General features: G+C 41.4%; 1 protein-coding gene across 2 annotated transcripts in view; it reads right to left on the bottom strand.

The window, feature by feature from the left end:
• Positions 1 to 19,848, bottom strand: part of LOC121553746 (ectonucleoside triphosphate diphosphohydrolase 6) — a 29,652-nt gene extending 9,804 nt beyond the window's left edge. Inside the window, exons 1-8 of one of the 2 annotated variants that reach the window (XM_041867105.2) lie at positions 19,658 to 19,848; positions 15,356 to 15,695; positions 14,439 to 14,515; positions 12,591 to 12,734; positions 11,785 to 11,860; positions 2,077 to 2,112; positions 1,457 to 1,545; positions 795 to 874 (exon numbers count right to left, since the gene is read on the bottom strand). In XM_041867105.2, coding sequence (XP_041723039.1) covers positions 795 to 874; positions 1,457 to 1,545; positions 2,077 to 2,112; positions 11,785 to 11,860; positions 12,591 to 12,734; positions 14,439 to 14,515; positions 15,356 to 15,623 — 770 coding nt within the window. In that variant the 5' untranslated portion in view covers positions 15,624 to 15,695; positions 19,658 to 19,848. The remainder of the gene's footprint in view (positions 1 to 794; positions 875 to 1,456; positions 1,546 to 2,076; positions 2,113 to 11,784; positions 11,861 to 12,590; positions 12,735 to 14,438; positions 14,516 to 15,355; positions 15,696 to 19,657) is intronic. The other variant, XM_041867107.2, reaches the window with a different exon arrangement.
• Between the last annotated feature and the right edge of the window lie 553 nt (positions 19,849 to 20,401).

Here is a 20,401-nt window from a genome sequence, read left to right as displayed (position 1 = left end):
CACCCTGCATATTTATAATGCTGGATTATTGACATAGCTCACTAATATATGTACTGCTGTACATACCATTCTTAGTATATCTTCTGTAAATTCTTCCGGTGTACATACGTATAGATCACATTTTAATTAGTGTTACAGTGCTATTTTGTTTGTTAATTAGATTGGTTCCCACATTTGATTTTTTGTATTTATTTTAAATTATTTGTGTACTTGACTGACATTTTACTGCGTCTTTAGAAGCTAGAAGCATAAGCATTTCGCTGCACCCGCTATATCTGCTAAACTGTGTATGTGACCAATAAACTTTAATTTTGATTTGACTTCGGCTGTTTAAGAAAGGTTTGAATCCTACACACCCTGCCTACACATTGTTTGAAGTACAATAGATCAACATAGCTACTGTAGTAGATCAAAGCTGTGTGCTGGAAAACCTTGGTAGAGCATGGGTGAAGTAAGCATTGTGGTGCTCATGTGAATTTCCTTAATTCTTCTGCTTCAGACCAATGCCTACTTCTCACTTAAAACATATTTTTTCGTTTTAAATCGCAATAAGTTCCCCCAATTAAATCATGGTAGAGGACAAAATAGACAATTTTGCAGCTGGAGTGACCCGTTTGCAGTTGGATGCCCCACACGGTAGGTTTGACATGAAGACGGAACCCACTGGGCACAGACGTCAATTCAACATCTATTCCACATTGGTTCAACGTAATTTCATGACCAGTGTGTGCCCAGTGGGAAGAGGGCTTTCCACAGAGCACAACTATCTGTCTAAACATAGTGCATGGTAGTACCTGTGTGAGTAGAGTGTGTGGGTGCTGTTGAACATCTGAAATGATGTCATGTAATCGATGGGTGAGGTCTGGATGGTCTTCTGGAGAGAACAAAAGATGCAAAACATAAATGATCATTGTGTGGCTGTATAGATTTGCAAGCAAAACATTATTTATAGATTTAAATGTCAGAATCAAACATGTTTTCTTATATTAACCGTTGCAATTCCTGGTTGACCAGTTAGAGCTTATACAACAGATATCACACTGTGCTGTTTGACATCAAACCAACAAAAAGGATCTACTCAATAAGAAGAGAAAAAAACTGCCGCAATCTGCAAACCAATTTCATCCCTAAAGCGTGAACGGCTTGCCGGGAGAGTTTAAACTCTTTGAAAAGCAGTGTAATGACATGGTAAATTGGTCCTCAATCCCTTGTGTACAAGACCTGACCTAGTTAAGGAACAAGAAACCCCCCTCCCATCCAACCGAATGTCCAACAACGTTTATTTACCAGCCCTTTAGGATTAGCGTGGCATTTGCGGATTAAACCCTAAAATGAGAGGCCATCCCGGTAGTTTGTGTTGCTTTAGAGAAGAGATCTGGCTTCATTATGTGTGTGTGTGAGAGAGACAGACTGTGGGCTTGAGCGTCCGCTATCAAACAGAGATGCCTTATTGTACCTCATCCTGAGGGGAGAAGGTGATCTGGGTGGACCCCCCTCCCAAATCCAGCATCCCCACAGTGGGTGTGTCAGAGCCGTGGAGACCCCCTGCAGAGAGAGAGAGAGAGAGAGAGAGAGAGAGAGGGAAAGAGAGAGGGTGGGGTCACCAAAGAGGAACTGGGGATGCAGCGCTAGGCTAATCCAATTACAGGTAATCAAAATGTCTTGTCCAGAATATTAATCTATATCGCTGGTGTTCCGTTTATGTACCAGAATTAAGCCTGTTCTGAACATTGAGTTTGGGGCCAGGGCCTCTGAGGGTGAGGGTGGTAGGGTCAGTACAGGATGTCTTTAGTTCAATCCACCGTCACGCCAAACAAACACTGACCCATCTCCCTCACCACACCACACTAAGGCCAGACCCTTTGACTCAGATATTGACCATCTTTTGGTAGAGATGGTCTCATCCCCACTGGAATATATATATTTCCTAATCTTGGCGCTGAATCTATATCAATCCTTACCAATGCTACCTATGCCATTGTAAATCGCTCTGGATAAGAGCGTCTGCTAAATGACGTAAATGTAAATGTAATGTAAATGTAGTAACTGACAGTAAACAGTTTGAAACCATCTCACCTATGAGGAAGTTGACAGTGATCCAAGCAGAGATCCCTTTGAGGAGAAAAAGAGATGGTGATTTACCTCATTCCCCTTAAATCAATCCTTCATAATACATGTATAACACATATACATAGTTTGTATCGAAATCATTGAAATCACATTTTAAAGTTCATCATGGAACAGTGCTTAAGGTTAACTATTTAGGTCAAATGAGATTACACTGTTTTATGCCACAATGTATGTATATAGCATAATGTTTGCACTTTGTGAGTATGACTCTATTGTGTGCATTAGTGCCTTTAACAACACTAATGACCCTTTCCTAGTTTAAGGACTTTTACAGTAGGATGTTAAAAAGCGATTTACATTTACAAACAAACTTCAAAACAGAGTGCTGTGCTATAAGTCATGATCACCATACACTGTCACTTAGCTACCATACACTTTGTCCACTTCATCCATCCTGCCTCCCTCAAATACCACTTAGTTTTTGCATTAACAATAAGTCTGTTCAAATCAGAGAAGCCGAGTAATCTCCGTTAGGATAAGCGTCCGGTGCAAGAGTGGCAAAAATCAAACTGATAAGGCGGTGAAATCCGTTTATGGATCGAGTGGGAGTTTAGCATTACAGCTCAGCAATGACGCCAGGGGAATATGTCCATTAGGCACGAAAACGTGAACTTCAAAGTTAATTCAGTAATCATAAAAGGCATTTTCCAAGGGTCAGGTCACCTCCACTGTAACAAGCTGATAGACTTGGGGAAAGAAGCAAACATTTTCAGCTTCAGAAATGAATGGCGAATAAATCGGTTTGCAGAGATTAAATGGAACATTATCCTACTGAACATTATCCTACAGTCCCCTAATTGCTTGTATCAACTACTTTAAAAGGATTGGATACAAATATTTGATTGTATTGCTTGTGCCTATATCAAACATGCCTTTCAGCATAAAACACAAAAGTATATATTATTTCTATATAACAACCTTATTAAAGCATCAATGCCCGGGCCAAAAGGATCAGAACCTAATAGCCACAGAGGCCCTGCCTGCCACCAAACAGCTGGATGTTGATCAAACAAGCCAGTAATGGACCAAAGAGAGTCTCTATCATCTGGCATTCCCACTGGACAGAGGGGATATAGTGGTTGTGTGGTTCTAAAAGGCCAAAGAGGGCTCCAGTCCAGGCCCAACGCCATTACTTACAATTGTATTAATTCTGCACTCAAGTCAAAGTTTCGCTATTATTAGTCATGGAGGTTAAAGCGTAGATTGACATGTTTAACTTGCTTTTCCGTAATTCGCTAAGTCCCTCTTAATGCATTGGGGATATCAGGGTCGGGTCAAACTGAGTGACTTCTTTAGCTCTCTCAGACCCAATGCGACACTAACCACGTCTCCATGCGAGTAAAGTCATACCGTATAAAAATAAAATACAAATCACAACAGTTGTGATGGAAACAGGAAGTCTTGGTACAATTTAATAGGTGCCGAAAGATAATTTGTTTGTTCGACATGGTGGGATCTTTTTGTGTCTGTAAAATTAATAATCCAAGAAATGGCAGTGGAGACACCTTTATGCGCAAATACTGATATAACAACCATCATATCGAAGTAAACTTGGAGTCACGTGATGATATGGTGTGTGGTCCTCAACTCAGGATACCATGAAGTTTATTAGGCTACAGATGAAAGTTATTATGAACTTCACAGGGTGGTGAAAGTGCCCGATGAGCTTAATGCTCCTTTCCAATAAATATTTAAAGGTCTTATTCTGGTGACATGATGGTCAATGCTTGACTGCCGTTTGACAAATACAAATATTCTCGCTCTTATCCATAATAACCTCATCGTGTAGACTAGCCTACCCACACTAGTGCCGAGCGACTAACTGAAAATGTTGTTATTTTTTTAAAACAACTAATTGACTGAGGTCAGTTCAATTATTTGAATTCTATTTCGTTCTGCTTTTTTCTGTGAGCTCAATGCACACATTGTGCAGTTTCTCTAGAGATAAATCAGATCAAGCCCAAACTGTGCGATGAAGTAAGGAGTTTCCAACAGGCCAAGGTTCTACGTAGTTTAGTGCAGAAAACGTGGTAATAAACTACAATGACCATAATCCACTGCACACCTACTTGTCCGGTCTGTGTTTCTTTTACGTTTGCTACATAAGAGACAGAAGAATGCGTGATCGAGAGAGACAGATAGCAGTTGCTTCGCAAGGCATCTCTAACTGAAAATACATGATTTAAGTGATTGATAGTTGGTATTCAGCAGTCATAAAACTATGCCATATTTACTTTGAAGAACTACTAAAATAGTGATTTTGTCAGACAGCATAGGCAGCAGCTCTATAGAGATGACTTGAAATGAAATAATAAAGTCATCAAATAAAATAAATGTAATATACACAACTGAAATATTTTATTAAAGTAATGTGAATAAATTATGGTTAATAGTGATAAGTAGTAATGTGCAGTCACTACCATCATGGGCCTTTTATGAATTGTTTTATTCTGTATTGTTACATCATTCAACCCACATAATGAATAGTGCATTTAATGTTTAAATTGAGAAACCGAAATCTGTGATTATTTTAATAATCGAACCGACCTCAAAAAGCATTAACCCGCACTGTATCTGCAAGCTGTTGGCTAAAGCGCACGTGTCAAGACCAGAGTAGGCACATTTGCTATTTAACTCTACAGTTTGTGACTAAATTAAATCGGTAGAATTGAAAATGCGATGGAAATTTTTAATCTGTTCAAGAAAGTACATTGTGTGCACTACATCACGCACTCATTTTTATTCGCTACAAGTCCGTTTGGTGGCAACACACCACTGATAGGAAAATGTGCATATTTTCTTTATGCAGATATATATATATATTTTTTAATGAAAATCTGTCGCCAATTGGATGGAAACCTAGTTAGTGGTGCGGAAAACCCTTCTCAAGGATCCAGTCCTGTGATAACTGCTGTTCACCCATTTATGCTCCCTTAAAATGGTTTATTTCCTCTTGATGCCAATCCATCATGCAAGATTAAAGAACAATCATGTATAGTTACAAGATGACATGGCGTCATACCCTGGGTTGTTCTGAACAGAATGAGCCCGTTTGTCTACTGTGACGAAAAATCGCTGCGGAACTCCTTTCTATGCATACCAAAATTACGATCTATTTATCTGAATTGCCCTGTAAAAGCCTAACACTGTAAGATCGTATTTTATGACTTAGCTAGTCATGTTCGCAAATGAACAAGCTTTCAAATGATGCCCACCTGACCCAGATTTCAATTTATAATGGGATGTTTTTGGATTGTGTAAACAATAGTAATTGTGTGATGGCGGGGATTCAGGGTTGTGTTCCAAACAAAACTACAAGTGTGCTTGCTTTAGTTTCTCAAAAGCACAACTAGGAGAGCTAAAAAAAAAATGCACCCTATCGTTGAAGACCCTTTTTATTTCACCTTTATTTAACCAGGTAAGCCAGTTGAGAACAAGTTCTCATTTACAACTGCGACCTGGCCAAGATAAAGCAAAGCAGTGCGATAAAAACAGAGTTACACATGGGATAAACAAAACAAACAGTCAATAACACAATAGAAAATCTATATACAGTGTGTGCAAATGTAGTAAGTTATGGAGGTAAGGCAATAAATAGGCCATAGTGTAAAATAATTACAATTTAGTATTAACACTGGAGTGATAGATGTGCAGAAGATGATGTGCAAATAGAGATACTGGGGTGCAAATGAGCAAAATAAATAACAATATGGGGATGAGGTAGTTGGGTGGGCTAATTACAGATGGGCTGTGTACAGGTGCAGTGATCGGTAAGCTGCTCTGACAACTGATGCTTAAAGTTAGTGAGGGAGATAAGTGTCTCCAGCTTCAGAGATTTTTGCAGTTCGTTCCAGTCATTAGCAGCAGAGAACTGGAAGGAATGGCAGCCAAAGGAGGTGTGAAATTACTTAAGAGCTGTGCACACTTCAGAGAGGTGTGTCCTCACTCAAACCCTTGTTCTTTTGTTGTCTGATGTTGCACCTACCCCACATTTTCCAGGAATATTCTTATGTTACTGAATGTATCCAGAGTATTTTCAGATTTCATTATCAACAAATGCGGTAAAAAGTACAGTAAATCTAAAATGCACATAAAATCAACAGTGTAATGTTTGGATTCAGTCTTGGGTCAGGTGAATTGTTGTCCTCAATTTTGTTCTAATAATTTACCCAGAATCTTTAAACTGTTTCCTTTAAATTGCTACCATGCTCATGCATTTCATATTTGGGTATTTCTATAAATAAGGGTACCAGTGAGCATTTCTTGTAGTAACTATTTGGAGTGATCAAAGTAATTCATAATAATTTGACTTTTCTTTCCCCATCACATGATACATTAACATATACACTGAACAAAAATATAAACGCAACATGTAAAGTTTTGGTCCCATGATTCAGGAGCTGAAATAAAAGATCCAAAAAACATTCCCTTAAATGTTGTGCACAAATTACATCCCTGTTAGTGAGCATTTCTCCTTTGCCAAGATAATCCATCCACCTGACAGGTGTGGCCTATCAAGAAGCTGATTAAACAGCATGATAATTACACAGGTGCACATAATGCACGGCCCGATGTCGCAACAATCTGTACATAATTTCTGGAAGTTGAAAATGTCCCAGTTCTTCCATGGCCTGCATACTCGTGTTTCATGAGCTGAAATAAAACATCCCAGAAATGTTCTCTAAGATTTTGTGAACAAATTTGTTTACATCCCTGTTAGTGAGCATTTCTCCTTTGCCAAGGTAATCCATCCACCTGACAGGTGTGGCATATCAAGAAGCTGATTAAACAACATGATCATTTCAAAGGTGCACCTTGTGCTGGGGACAAGAAAAGGCCACTCTAAAATGTGCAGTTTTGTCAAGTTTTGAGGGAGTGTGCAATTGGCATGCTGACTGCAGGAATGTCAACCAGAGCTGTTGCCAGAGCATTTAATGTTCATTTCTCTACCATAAGCTGCCTCCAATGTTGTTTTAGAGAAATTGGCAGTATGTCCAACCGGCCTCACAACCGCAGACCACGTGTAACTACACCAGCCCAGGACCTCCACATCAGGCTTTTTCACCTGCGGGATCGTCTGAGACCAGCTGATGAAACTGTGGGTTTGCACAACCAAATAATGTCTGCACAAACTGTCAGAAACAGTCTCAGGGAAGCTCATCTGCATGCTCGTCATCCTCACCAGGGTCTTGACCTGACTGCAGTTTGGCGTCGTAACCGACATCAGTGGGCAAATGCTCACCTTCGATGGCCATTGGCACACTGGAGAAGTGTGCTCTTCACAGATGAATCCCGGTTTCAACTGTACCGGGCAGATGGCAGACATTTGGGCGAGCGGTTTAATGATGTCAACGTGTGAACAGAGTGCCCCATGGTGGCGGTTGGGTTATGGTATGGGAAGGTATAAGCTACGGACACAATTGCATTTTATCGATGACAATTTGAATGCACAGAGATACGGTGATGAGATCCTGAGGCCCATTGTCGTGCCATTCATCCGCTGCCATCACCTCATGTTTCAGCATGATAATGCACGGCCCCATGCAGCAAGGATCTGTACACAATTCCTGGAAACTGAAAATGTCCCAGTTCTTCCATGGCCTGCATACTCAGACATGTCACCCATTGAGCATGTTTGGGATGCTCTGCATCTACGTGTACGGCAGCGTGTTACAGTTACAGCAAATATCCAGCAACTTTGCACAGCCATTGAAGAGGAGTCGTACAACATTCCACAGGCCACAATCAACAGCCTGATTAACTCTATGCGAAGGAGATGTGTCACGCTGCATGAGGCAAATGGTGGTCACACAAGATACGGACTGGTTATTTTTATTTTTTTTAAGGCATCTGTGACCAACAGATGCATATCTGTATTCCCAGTCATGTGAAATCCATAGATTAGGGCCTAATTAATATTTCAATTGACTGATTTCCTTATATGAACTGTAACTCAGTAAAATCTTTAAAATTGTTGTATGTTGCATTTATATTTTTGTTCAGTATAGAAAGGGGGAACATAGATACAGTTGAAGTCGGAAGTTTACATACACCTTAACCAAATACATTTAAACTCAGTTTTTCACAATTCCTGACATTTAATCCTAGTAAAAATTCCCTGGCTTAGGTACGTTAGGATCACCACTTTATTTTAAGAATGTGAAATGTCAGAATAATAGTACAGAGAATGATTTAGTTCAGCTTTTATTTCTTTCATCATATTTCCAGTGGGTCAGAAGTTTACATACACTCAATTAGTATTTGGTAGCATTGCCTTTAAATTGTTTAACTTGGGTCAAACATTTTGGGTAGCTTTCCACAAGCTTCCCACAATAAGTTGGGTGAATTTTGGCCCATTCCTCCTGACAGAGCTGGTGTAACTGAGTCAGGTTTGTAGGCCTCCTTGCTCGCACACGCTTTTTCAGTTCTGCCCACACATTTTCTATAGGATTGAGGTCAGGGCTTTGTGATGGCCACTCCAATGTTGTCCTTAAGCCATTTTGCCACAACTTTGGAAGGATGCTTGGGGTCATTGTCCATTTGGAAGATCCATTTGCGACCAAGCTTTAACTTCCTGACTGATGTCTTGAGATGTTGCTTCAATATATCAACATAATTTTCCTTCCTCATGATGCCATCTATTTTGTGAAGTGCACCAATCCCTCCTGCAGCAAAGCACCCCCACAGCATGACACTGCCACCCGTGCTTCACGGTTGGGATGGTGTTCTTCGGCTTGCAAGTGTCCCCCTTTCTCCTCCAAACATAGCAATGGTAATTATGGCCAAACATTCTATTTTTGTTTCATCAGACCAGAACATTTCTCCAAAAAGTACGATCTTTGTCCCCATGTGCAGTTGCAAACCGTAGTCTGGCTTTTTTTAAATGGCGGTTTTGGAGCAGTGGCTTCTTCCTTGCTGTGCGGCCTTTCAGGTTATGTCGATATAGGACTCGTTTTACTGTGGATATAGATACTTGTGTACCGGTTTCCTCCAGCATCTTCACAAGGTCCTTTGCTGTTGTTCTGGGATTGATTTGCACTTTTCGCACCAAAGTACGTTAGTCTCTAGGAGACAGAACGCGTCTACTTCCTGAGCGGTATGACAGCTGTGTGGTCCCATGGTGTTTATACTTGCGTACTTTTGTTTGTACAGATGAACGTGGTACCTTCAGGCGTTTGGAAATTGCTCCCAAGGATGAACCAGACTTGTGGAGGTCTACACATTTTTTTCTGAGGTATTGGCTGATTTCTTTTGATTTTACCATGATGTCAAGCAAAGAGGCACTGAGGTTGAAGGTAGGCCTTGAAATACATCCACAGGTACACCTCCAATTGACTCAAATGATGTCAATTAGCCTATCAGAAGCTTCTAAAGCCATGTCATCATTTTCTGGAATTTTCCAAGCTGTTTAAAAGGCACAGTCAACTTCATGTACGTAAACTTCTGACCCACTGGAATTGTGATAGTGAATTATAAATTCAATATTCTGTCTGTAAACAATTGTTGGGAAAATTACTTATGTCATGCACAAAGTAGATGTCCTAACCGACTTGCCAAAACTATAGTTTGTTAACAAGAAATTTGTGGAGTGGTTGAAAAACGAGTTTTAATGACTTCAACCTAAGTGTATGTAAACTTCCGACTTCAACTGTACATTCAATATAATTCATGAGTTGAATCAAAACCTGTTTAAACCCTTTCTCATGCTTGGAGTCTTCACAGATTTGGCAAAAATCTTGTGACAAAACTAAATGTATTTCCTTACATTTATGATATTGCCGTTTGTGGTTATATCATATACTAAGCATTTAACAATTGAATTACACAATGAACCAGATATTTATTTATTTATTGAGATTTCGGAAGTACACTGTAACCTCGTAACATTTCGTATCTCCCTATGTTATGGTGTGCAAACAGTTTTCATGGGCACACATATCCCAAATAATGTATGGATTTGAAAATCGAATGCTTCTAACAAAGTGTAACTTTAACAAGATGAATCAAATAAAATAAGAAAATCGATACTGTCATTAATGGGGTTCTTCAATAATTATGCATAATAGTTGTTTGATGCACATTTGATGTCTGGCTGTTTAGTTATGTAGGGAAATTATTGTTGATTCTGGAAAGGATTTCTGAATGACAGTCAAGTGATAAAGAGCTGGCGTGATACTGCACACGATTGAACAACAGCCAATGTCCTCCAATTAATGTTGATCTGGAGAATTGACATTTGTGTCTATGTTGTTACGTCAGTCAAGATAATTAGCCTATGTTGTGGACAACATTATGTCAAGATTACGGTCCTGTACGTTTTGATCTTTTGTTTTCCCGAGTTAAAATGGAGCAATCGGGAACTTGAAAACGGCTTGTTTTGGCTTGTAAATGGCTTGTTTGTTTTCGTTTTTTGCACATAAAACATATTTCGATTTTCACACGTGGGTGGGGTTAAACGTGGAATGCCTGTCATGGCTTATAAAAGTGTTGAATAAAGTGTTGAGAGTGCTGAATAACAACAAACATGAACTTACTCATAAAAACAGCAGCTCTTTGCTGTATTCGTTGAGTCCCTCTAGTCATAGTTTTAAATTTTGAAATGTCACAGTATCAACTCTGCTGTGCGTTCGAGGCTTCTTTTTACAGTCTATGGCTTGAGGAAATTGTGCAGACACGGTGATCTGAGCTATCTGATTGGCCAGCGATAGGCCTATAGGTTCACTTGATTTGCTCTCTGGGCCTGCCGGGTAGGCAGAGTTCTACATTCAGACACATTAAATGGTTCAAAATGGGAACAATTTGCCTTCCCAGCGCTAGGGCTGCTGAATCAAGTGCACTTACCGCCAACAGTGTGAAACAAAGAAAAAAGTAGGAACGCAAGGCTTTATCGTTGTTTTCCCCCCCAGAAAGGTTGTGATAAGACCAGTTGGTGACCACTGGTTTAAAACTTCCACTCACCACCAAATATGGTGATGAGAGGAAGTCCAGTGGCGGGAAGTGGGAGAAGATGGAGCTAGATGAAACTTGGCCGGTGTTCTACAATTTTTCGCGCCGATGAAACATTCAATCTCAATTCAGTTCTGTTCCCAAAACTAGAATCTCTTACAAACAGAGTGCACTGTGTTTTGTAGAATTGATCCTTTGCCAAAGTTTTGAAAAAGAGCGTTCTTTAGAAGAAGTGTAAGGGCGAATTGAGCTATTGCACACGCACCCAGAGAAAGCGTTCCCTATAGGAAATATGCTAACACGAGCCAATAGGATCTCGCTAGCTTGTGCTTGGCTCTGCCCACCTCCGTGCTTATGCTTCATTTGCTCCCATTGGAAACAACGCTGGTGAGATATCTTGGGTTAGTTACCAGAATCTTGGATGAAACTTTGTTGCTCCTTGCTGAAAGAAGCAAAACAACATGGTGTTGTAGCAAACAAGTCTTGGGTTGCCTAAACAAGGCCCCCCTCCATGCAGCAGCAGCACATGAAGTCAGTCAGTCTTTTTTTGTGCTATTCGAACAGTTATAACGGTGACCGCAATCATTTGGCTGACCAATAACAGTCATCCAATATTCCATGACCGTCACAGCCCTACATGGCACTAGAAATACCTGCACAGGAAGGACGTGTTTTGTGAAACTACAGGTGGGTGAGGGCCAGACATACCTTCATCAGTGCCATCCATTATGGATACACTGTCCCCTCTGGACAGGAATGGAGACTCCACAAACACCTCTCTCACCTTGACAGAAAGCTTTAGGTCAGTTCACAATCATGTTTGGAAGCTGTTTTCCACATGCATACTTCAGGTACATTACACAATTCTTTCTAAAAGATAACTGTTTTCAATACATGCATGTCAACTATTTACGTAATTTACTGTATAGATTGAATTCAAGCCACACCTCCCTTTGTTGTAAAAAGGGGTTGGGTGAGGTAACACTGCCACGTAACAGGTAGAAGGGATCAATGCAACATGTCAACTAACAACTAAATAGCAGTATTATAGGTTTAGGATATGTTGACCTTATGCGAATCTGTTACAGGCTATTAAATGGCGAAATAAAATAAAAAGAGGTGGAGAGGAGGATGTGTGAAAGTAGTGGAGGATCCGAAACACTGACAGGCGATCAAACAAGCGCATAACAGGTCACTTATGCAATAAACTCATGACATTAAAATTGCTTTCAGCTGATAGTATTACAGTTAGGGGTAAATGTAGACATGCTATGCAATTACATAGCTTAGCTCATTTCTAAGTGGGCAACTCATGCCTTGACCGCTGCCAACCTACATTCTCTTTCCACCACAACTCCCATTTTTACAGTGTAAAGTTAGAAATCAGAGTGAAATGTAACAAGACAGCTAACACGAATTATAACTCCACAGGGTGAGAGTGTGGTTGGTGCAGAGTGTTTGTGGTCTGGTCATCTATCTATGCAGTGACTCCACAGACAGTGGCGAAAGCTCACCCTGTCCAGTAGGTGTGTGGCCTTCTCCCCAGGCAGAAGGCGAAGGCCTGCGGTAGCCTTGAGGACCAGAGGAGTGCTGCTCCACACAGAGGAGGGAATGCTGCCCTGGGCCACCTCCAACAGCTCCAAGATCCCTTCTTTACACTGAGAAACAACCCACAGAGAATGCAAGAGATTAGATTTCAAAAGATATTGTCAGGGCAATAAGAAATTGCCTACTTTCAGGACTATGTCAACTGTAGATGTGGCACAAATCTTTTTGTCAAAATATAGTGCATTCAGAAAGTATTCAGACCCCTTGACTTTGTCCACATTTTTTTTTACGTTACAGCCTTATTCTAAAATTGATTAAATTGTTTTTTTCCCCCTCATCAATCTACACACAATACCCCATAATGACAAAGCAAAAACTGAAATATCACATTTACATAAGTACTCAGACCCTTTACTCAGTACTTTGTTGAAGCACCTTTGGCAGTGATTACAGCATGGAGTCTTCTTGGGTATGACGCTACAAGCTTGACACACCTGTATTCGGGGAGTTTCTCCAATTCTTCTTTGCAGATCCTCTCAAGCTCTGTCAGGTTGGATGGGGAGCATCGCTGCACAGCTATTTTCAGATCTCTCCAGAGATGTTCGATTGGGTTCAAGTTCAGGCTCTGGCTGGGCCACTCAAGGACATTCAGAGACTTGTCCCGAAGCCACTCCTACGTTGTCCTGGCTGTGTGCTTAGGGTCGTTGTCCTGTTGGAAGGTGAACCTTCGCCACAGTCTGAGGTCCTGAGCGCTGTGGAGTAGGTTTTCATTAAGGATCTCTGTACTTTGCTCCGTTCATCTTTTCCTCGATCCTGACTAGTCTCCCAGTCCCTGCGGCTGAAGAACATGCCCACAGCATGATGCTGCCCCCACAATGCTTCACCGTAGGGATGGTGCCAGGTTTCCTCCAGAAGTAACGCTTGGCATTCAGGCCAAAGAGTTCAATATTGGTTTCATCAGACCAGAGAATGTTGTTTCTCGTGGTCTGAGAGTCCTTTAGGTGCCTTTTGGCAAACTCCAAGCGGGCTGTCATGTGCCTTTTACTGAGGAGTGGCTTCCGTCTGGCCACTCTACCATAAAGGCCTGATTAGTGGAGTGCTGCAGAGATGGTTGTCCTTCTGGAAGGTTCTCCCATCTCCACAGAGGAACTCTGGAGCTCTGTCAGAGTGACCATCGGGTTCTTGGGTCACCTCCCTGACCAAGGCCCTTCTCCCCCGATTGCCCAGTTTGGCCAGGCGGCCAGCTCTAGGAAGAGTCTTGGTAGTTCCAAACTTCTTCCATTTAAGAATGATGGAGGCCACTGTGTTCTTGGGGACCTTCAATGCTGCAGAAATGTGTTGGTACCCTTCCCCAGATCTGTGCCTCGACACAATCCTGTCTTGGAGCTCTACAGACAATTCCTTCGACCTCATGGCTTGGTTTTTTCTCTAACATGCACTGTCAACTGTGGGGCCTTATATAGACAGGTGTGTGCCTTTCCAAATCATGTCCAATCAATTGAATTTACCACAGGTGGACTCCAATCAAGTTGTAGAAACATCAAGGATGATCAATGGAAACAGGATGCACCTGAGCTCAATTTTGAGTCTCTTAGCAAAGGGTCTGAATACTTATGTAAACAAAGGTATCTGGGGGTTTTTTTTTTTGCAAAAATTTCTAAAAACCTGTTTTCGCTTTGTCCTTATGGGGTATTGTGTGTAGACTGATGAGGATTTGTATTTATTTAATCAATTTTAGAATAGGGCCGTAACGTAACAAAATGTGGAAAAAGTGGAGGGGTCTGAATACTTTCAGAATGCATTAAGTTGATTACCTTCTCTGGATCATCAGCATATGCAGATAGACCTGGTTTTATTGCTCTGAATGTTTCATGAGCCAATTTAGGAGCCTCTGTGGGAAAAAAATGACAAAAACAACAAAAAAGTTGAATAAAGTCAAATACTGTTGTCATTTAATTAACATTTAATAAAGTGAATTGTAGGGTGATAATGTAGATTTAACTAATGCTAATAGTTAGTTACCGCAAAGGCAGAGATCCATGGCAAGCTGCCTGATATTATACAGTAGCCTACATAACACTGCCATAACAAGTGACTTGTTCTATCTTGTTGTCAGAATTTCTACATTTCTTCTGTGATGCTTATGACCTCTACTGTCATGTGGCGTGTCTGCACAAAACGATTAAGGCCATATCAACATAAATAGCAGGTGCTTGGTAACCATTAGAATAACAATCATAGATTTAACAATAACGCCAAAACAGCACTTATGTGATTTAGCTTAATGTTGAAATAAATGCGATAACTAAGCCATTTGGCGAAGCTTTACTGAAACTTTTTTTTTGGATTCCTGATATGAGGTAGCGTAAGCCTAATATGAGGCCCTAAATGGAGTAATGAATTTATGTGCATTTTGTACTGGCAACATCAAAGCACATAATACAAATTAAGCCTGAAAGCCTTATCACACAGATTCAAATCTGTAATTAATACTTTTTGCTGCCTCACATGGCTTACAAATGCTAAAAGCAATGCAGAAAGCTACATTTAATTGATGAATTTTGGTAAACTACATTTGCATCTTATTCTATGCACCCAAACAAGTCCATGAATGGATGGAATAGAGCCAATATACATTTTCAGTTGAGAGGTATGGAAGTAACATTTCTACATTATTTTCTACCTCTCCCAGGCAAGGGGTGTAATATATTTGTTTTCACATGTACCGTACCATTGTCCTCCAGTTGAAACTTGAAGACATGGATCCTTGTCCCTGTGCTCCCAGCATCAAACATAACGCCATACTGGAAACGTTGGCTGACCACTTCTGAGGACGTTGGTCTATTGGGGCTGCCCAACAAGCCCAATCTGGGGTGGAAGTGAGGTGGTATTTTAGAGATGGCTGGCCTTACACCATCATAGTGGTGCTTAACAAACATCAGGTAAGCCGCCAGGCAGCCCAAGAAGACAAAAACAATGGCCAACTTCGGTAACCTCATGGTGACTTGTGTGTTTAAGGCACATTCTGCAGTTCCTTACAGAACTAAAGGCTGTCCATTCTGCTGTTCCTCCTATAAATGAAACAGACATACAGCCGTTAGCCATCTGATAGAAAGCTGTTAAATAATTGACATCAAGGAGGTCATCAAGGTTTAGCTAGCTAGGCCACCTGTATTCATAATGTGGTCCTCTGTAGCTCAATTGGTAGAGCATGGCGCTTGTAACGCCAGGGTAGTGGGTTCGATCCCCGGGACCACCCATACGTAAAAATGAATGCACACATGACTGTGTCGCTTTGGATAAAAGCGTCTGCTAAATGGCATATTATTATTATTTTCAATTATATCACTAGAATGTAGAAACTGTTCCTACTAGTAGTAGCTAGCTAGCTACATAACTAAACTTAAAAAGACATCCTCCAGTGATTTAGGAACTTTTTCTGTTGAAAAGTGATATCCCAAGCAGGGCATATGAGCGGAGTGGAGCGGTGAGAATCTCAGCTCCTCGCTCACGGAGCTGTTCACCCCTCCGCTCCCCCCGCTCAAAGCCACATCAGGCCAGTCCGCTCATTATCGCTCAGCGCTCAACGCAGTTTGCATCGCGCTCCACTCAAATCGCCCCCCGCTCACTCCAAAAAAGGAACAAAATCTGCATGTATTTCACTTTTAGCTTAAACCACAGCCTTACTTTATCTCCCCGAATTTGTTGCATACAGACTCATCTCGGATTATCCATTCTGTCTTGAAACGGGGATCTAACACTGACGCTAAAATGAGATGTTAATCAGTATAGTATATTCCATAGCGAATTGACACGTTGTTTGCCAATGTTTCTGTAAAAGCAGCGATGCCCATTGGAAGTGCAGCGTGAGTGTAATCGGTGAGCAGGGATTTGATTTCTGTGACAGCAGGGAGGATCATCCCCAGGTTCCCCAGCTCCTTCTGCATTTTGTCTGTGAGGTCTGCTAGTGGTGTCAGCACACTGACAAGGTGCGTCAGCTGCCGTACTTGATTCAGGGTGATGTTAGCAACATTAGACTTGAGTTTGTTTTGCCATAACGGGTCTTTTTGGAACAACCGGATGAACGACTGAATCATCCGCAGCTGGCTGCTCCATCGAATGGCGCAGGCATTTGTGGGGCGGACACCTAATTGGTCGGTTTCCTCTGTGCTCTTGCGTACACTTTTCACCAGGTGCCCGACTTTCACTAACAGCCTATTAATGTTGTCGTGCTTGTTAACGGCGTCTTTGATCGCCAGCTGAAGCATGTGAATGGGGCATCTCAGATGTAAATTTGACAAAGTAAAGTACTGATTTACCATAGTTTCTACATTAGAGGTTATCACTTCCACATGGACTTGCGAGGGCGCAGGTGGTCCCTCATCCTCCTCTTCATGTTCTGCGCTGCTGCTGGCATCCGCAGTCACTTCACCCTCCGCCTCCTCTTCAGTGCCAGGGAGAAGGTTAAACGCCTTGATCATGTTGCTGGCACTGTCAGTGACGACCCGAATCACATGTCGTTGCACGTTCCAATATTTAAGTACACTTTCATACTTTTAGTAAATACGATCTGCGGTATGGTGCCCCTGTATGTGCTCACAGCCCAACAAAACCGTGTGCCCCCTGAACGTCCCATCAATGAAACTGGCCACGATGCCAAGGAAGCTGTGCCCTCTTCTACTGGTCCAAATGTCTGCTGACAGAACGAGCCCATCACCATTTTGCAGTAGGTCTTGCAGTTTGGCTTCCATCTCTTCCAGAGCATGTGGCATGAGCGTGTCCCGTACGGTGTTATAGCATGGGGGGGTAGCCCGGTTGAGCTGCGCTGGCGAAGTGTTGCATCCCTTCGCGTTCTCCTTTACTCAGCGGTTCATAGTCCATGAAAATCATTTCAAGAAATGCTACATCCAGCTCTCTTTTTCTCTCCCTTGTTATGGATGGGCCTTTGCGTGCAGTGTATGGGACCACCCATACACAAAAAAATGTATGCACGCATGACTGTAAGTCGCTTTGGATAAAAGCGTCTGCTAAATGGCATATTATATTATTATAAACTTTTGAATTCCTCAACTTTTCTCTTGTTGCTGCTGCTGCTCCTCTCGCTCTATAAAATACAAATTAATGGACGACACAAATTAAATTAAACAGATGGATTCTGGGTCAGGCTTGAGCATGCTTCAGACTCGTGGTGTGAGCGAGCGAAATTGGAGCGGGACATAGGGCGACGCTCCGTCCTTTTAAAAATGCCGCTCTGCGCTCTGTTCAAAATCCGTCCGCTCCCGCTCCACGCTCGCTCATATGCTCTGATCCCAAGTATAAATACAGTAAAGTACACACACTAAAGGGTAAAAAAGTAAACTTCAAGGGGTATAACATTCAAAGAGTGGCAGGTAGCCTTGCGGTTAAGAGCGTTGGGCCAGTAACCAAAAGGGGAGACCAATGAAATCACAAATTCCCATCAGACCACCTCCTTGAATGTCCTACTACTTGAAGTTTGCAGTTGTCTAAAAGACAACTTTGCTCAGAACATAATTGTTTTACCCTTTAGTGTGTGTACTTCACTCTATTTATTCTTGGGATATTGCTTTTCAACAGTAAAAGTTCAAAAATCGCTGGAGGGTGTCTTTAAAGCTGCAATATGTAACTTTTTGGGTGACCCGACCAAATTCACATAGAAATGTGAGTTATAATCTGTCATTTTCTTGGAAAGCAAGTCTAAGAAGCAGTAGATCTGTTCTATGTGCGCTATTTATATGCCTCCCTTGCTTAAGTTTTTGCATCTTTTACTTTTGGTTTTGTACACCAGCTTCGAACAGCTAAAAATACAATATATTTCACAGGGGTTTAGATGGTACCATGATTCTCTACACTGCTTGTTTTGTCACATAATCTGAAATTAGGCGAACTATTAGAATTTTAGCAACTAGGAAAATTAGGTGAAAACTGGAGTGCCACTATAAGCAATTAGCTAGCTAACTTTATCTAGGTACTGTACATTTCTCCTAACTCGAGGCCTGTGTTTTTTTTCGTTTAGAAATGTAAATAATCATCGCCTACAATACGGCTTTCGAAATATATGGCCACCCTCATCTTTCATCCTTCAAATAAATAAAAAACACTTACTGTAGCAGTGTTGCACAGATGAATACAGCTATGGGTGCGTCAATCCTACAAAATTACACTTTCCGCTAAATTTCCCTAGTTAGAGAGGCGTTCAGAGCATGCTAGATATGTATTTTGACTCGCGAGTGGCGCAGTGGTCTAAGGCACTGCATCGCAGTGCTAGCTGTGCCACTAGAGATCCTGGCAGGGATGTAGCTCAGTTGGTAGAGCATGGCGTTTGCAACGCTAGGGTTGTGGGTTTGATTCCCACGGGGGCCAGTATGAAAAATAAAAAGATAATGTAAGTCGCTCTGGATAAGAGCGTCTGCTAAATGACTAAAAAATTAAATGTAATTAGCACAGGTGGTCGCGTCTTGTCTTCCGTAAACAAGCGCTGTAACATAGAGATATGGCCGGGTGGGAACACTAACCCTATCAATGTGTGAATGAATTTAACCTTTTGTTTTTTGAATATTTTTTCCTCGCTGATATGAAACATAAGTTCCTTATGCTTCCACAACCGTACCGCAAGCGATTCATGTTCATGTTCATACCAAGCATCAGGGATTTTTACCAAACTTCCCCCGGGCCCTACTGAAGATGCCTTTGTCCAGTGACTCTTAATTATGTGTAATGGAACTGAGACTAGAGTCTTTATCAAGGGCTAACTTTCTCCTGACCTGTGACTTCTGTAAGACAAGACATGGGCCCCATGAATGGGGTGGGTTTCTCAATTTTGCATTGCTAGTATGAAATCGTATGTACCTAGAATAGTGTAAATACTGGCAGGCTAACTGTCACTGTATTTTAGTGCTGTGAGAGATGTCGGAAAATGTATTCGAAGCTAGCAGCTAGCTAGCAAGCTAACTGGCTTTGTCCCTCGCTTGCTGATATTGAAGACAACTTACAAAAGCAAATGCTGGATACATACCTATGCGTGCATCATAAGTAGACACTTATTCTGATTCCATTTTCGATATTCCTATTTGGGACGATGGCTTGGCGAATACTCATGACATGTGAAATAATTAGCTTGGTGCGGGAAACTCAACCAGAGATACTCTTAAGGAGATTGGGAAACTCCATTGGAATTTTATTAACGCCCATTGGTGTACGTTGCTCATACGTCGTCAAGGGCCGCGCGGTGCTTTCTGGGACAAGGAGAGCTCTCCTTCAAGGAGTGAATGGGAGACAGTTGGGCGCCAGCTCCAAAAAACTATATTAGCATGAATTTAGTCAACAATAATAATAATATGCCATTTAGCAGACGCTTTTATCCAAAGCGACTTACAGTCATGTGTGCATACATTTCTACGTATGGGTGGTCCAAGCGCCATGCTCTACCAATTGAGCTACAAAGGACCAGAACTTTTCGCTGGGTTTCCGGAAGTATACAAACATTGTGTTTTATGCAATAAAAAAAGGCACATTTTTAAATATATTGTTGAACATAATATACACTACGGGCATATCAAAGTTCCAGAGTGAGATATCTGCTAGTTTTAAAAGTTATGGCCCATATGATACAGAGAAATTGGCATAGTAGGCAATGTAACCAATCACAGCCCTCCTTTTACTTGTATCATTGCACATCCTGCAAATCACCAGCGGAGGGCGACCATTTTGAATCCATTTTCACATTCACTCTGTTCTCTTGTGCTTACAAATTGGATCA

This window comes from Coregonus clupeaformis, chromosome 37, assembly GCF_020615455.1.
Source record: "Coregonus clupeaformis isolate EN_2021a chromosome 37, ASM2061545v1, whole genome shotgun sequence".
Taxonomy (NCBI): Eukaryota; Metazoa; Chordata; class Actinopteri; order Salmoniformes; family Salmonidae; genus Coregonus; species Coregonus clupeaformis.
This window is presented reverse-complemented; position numbering and strand designations above follow the sequence as displayed.